This window comes from Lactuca sativa, chromosome 2 (assembly GCF_002870075.4).
Source record: "Lactuca sativa cultivar Salinas chromosome 2, Lsat_Salinas_v11, whole genome shotgun sequence".
NCBI classification, from domain to species: Eukaryota; Viridiplantae; Streptophyta; class Magnoliopsida; order Asterales; family Asteraceae; genus Lactuca; species Lactuca sativa.
In genome coordinates this window covers 225,839,573-225,841,802 of record NC_056624.2, presented here as the reverse complement: position 1 = coordinate 225,841,802, position 2,230 = coordinate 225,839,573, and the positions used below count along the sequence as shown (strand labels likewise).

The window sequence follows — 2,230 nt, the reverse complement described above, 5'->3', positions numbered from 1 at the left end:
TACGATTAACGGTGTGAGAAACATCCATTTAGGATTATGAGTGTGAAGTTTAAACTAATTGTGAATAATGTTAACAAATTATAGAGTCAACCGATTAGGAATTACAACATTGATGAATAATCTAACTATTGGCATGATTGGAAGATTATGTGTGTCTTGTGTGAACAATAAAAGGGGCTTATTCCCTTGATATCGGTAATGCTCCATGCTATGGCCCGTTTTCGCTTCTTCAAGACTTGAACTAATTCTTCTTTTTCATATTTGGAGGGGTTAGAATCTATTATAACTGGTTTTTGATGACCATCTTCAAGGAAAGCATACTCCAAGTGATCTGGTAATGTTTTGAGCTCTGTTTTTGCATTCTGCATGTTATACTCGCTGAGTATAGGTAAGGGACTCGGTGAGTCTTCTGCAGAAGTTACGAATTATTTTGTTTCTTCAAATGGACTCTGCGAGTAGATCGGGTCTACTCGGCGAGTAGCTTGATCATAATTTTTCACTAATTCTTCATACTCAGCTTCTTCCAGCAGTCTCTAGATTTCCAGTAAGTCTTTTTCAGCATCAAATTCTTCATCAAAGTAGGTGGTGGACTTGTTTGGATCTTCATTATCGCATTCCTCCATCAATTCATCAAACATGTCAATCGAGAACGTCGTGTCATCACTATTCCTCGCATGCTTCATAGCTTGATCAACCCTGAAAGTGACTGAATCATCCCCCACCCGTAGAGTAAGCTTCAAGTCTCTCATGTCCACTATAGCACTTACCATGTTAAGGAAAGGTCTTCCAAGGATGATCGGGACTTGAGGATCCACTTCCATGTCTAGAATTTTAAAGTCTGCGGGAAACATGAACTTGTCCACCTTTACCAATAAGTCTTCACATATTCCTCTTGGAAATGTGACTGTTTTATTTGCTAAGTAAATTGCCATTCGAATTGGCCTTGGTTCCGGGAGATCCAATTTCTTGAAAAATGAATAAGGCATGAGGTTCACACTTGCTCCCGAATCAGCCAAAGCATGAATGGTAGCCAAGTTACCAAATTGGCAAGGCAAAGTCAAGCTTCCCGGGTCACCCTTCTTCTTTGGTAGTTTGTTTAGCATGGTAGCTGAGCAGTTTTCATTAAGAACTACTTCTTTCACTTCCTCCATCTTCCTTCTATTGGTTAGAAGCTCCTTGAGCAATTTTGCATATTTTGGCATTTGCGCAACTGCTTCGATGAATGGTATGTTGATTTGAAGAGCTTTTATATGGTCAAGAAACTTTTGGTATTCCTCTTCCTGCTTTTCTTGCTTAGCTCGGGCTGGATATGGCATTGGAGGCTGAAAGGGCTTTTCAGGAATCTGATTTTTCGGGTTTGGCAGTGGACTCGTCGAGTCCATATTCTGGACTCGGCGAGTAGGGTCTGTACCATGCAGATTTTATGTGCGCAATTCTTTTGCAATTCAGTCTGAATAGGGGCCAGATAAGTAATTATCTTCCCACTTCTTGTTGTGACTATATTTATGTGCGCGCCTCGTGGGTTGTTTTCGGTTTTACTAGGAAGTTCTCCTGGTGATCTTTGATTAATCTGTTGAGCAAGTTGCTCCAGCTGTGTCTCAATGTTGTGGATAGATGCTTGTTGGTTTCTTAGCATTGTTCTTGTTTCTTGGATTGCAGCATCATGATCATTATGTCTCTTTTCTGAAGCAGCTACAAACTTGGTAAGCATCTCTTCCAAACTTGGTTTTCTTTCTTGTACCGGCTCCTCCTTTTGGTAAAAAAAAACTCTTCCTTTTTGTTTGTACTTCTCCTCTTTAGCCTTCTTATACTCATCATAAGGGAGCCACTCTTTCTTTGGTTTACGCCAATCTTCATCATATCGGTCCCCACTTGAGTAGCATACTTGCACCTTCTTATTGCCATTTTCATCCAAGTCACAATCTCTAGTAAGATGCGGCCCATTGCAGTTCTCACAACCCACCTGAATAGCATGTATCGTTTGATCCATTTTGTCCATCCTCCTATCCATGGTTTTCAACATAGCCATGACTGCTGACAAATCTTATGAAGTTGCATAGGCGGCCCCCTTATCACATCATTTCTTGGATTATGGTATTCTCTAGAATGCTTAGAGAATTCTTCAATTAGTTGCTTTATCACCGGAGGTGCCTTCTTCGTGAGTGGACCTTGCAAGTCAAGTAATTGCCTTGTTGTAACATTTACTCCATCATAAAAGATAGAGACTTCT

General features: G+C 40.4%; 1 protein-coding gene across 1 annotated transcript; it reads right to left on the bottom strand.

Moving 5' to 3' along the window:
• Positions 1 to 533: 533 nt before the first annotated feature.
• On the bottom strand, positions 534 to 1,711 carry LOC128132488 (uncharacterized). The gene is made up of 2 exons (XM_052769087.1): positions 1,412 to 1,711; positions 534 to 1,322 (listed from the first exon to the last, which is right to left on the bottom strand). Exons 1-2 carry the CDS (start codon positions 1,709 to 1,711, stop codon positions 534 to 536), a joined length of 1,089 nt encoding a protein of 362 aa, XP_052625047.1.
• Between the last annotated feature and the right edge of the window lie 519 nt (positions 1,712 to 2,230).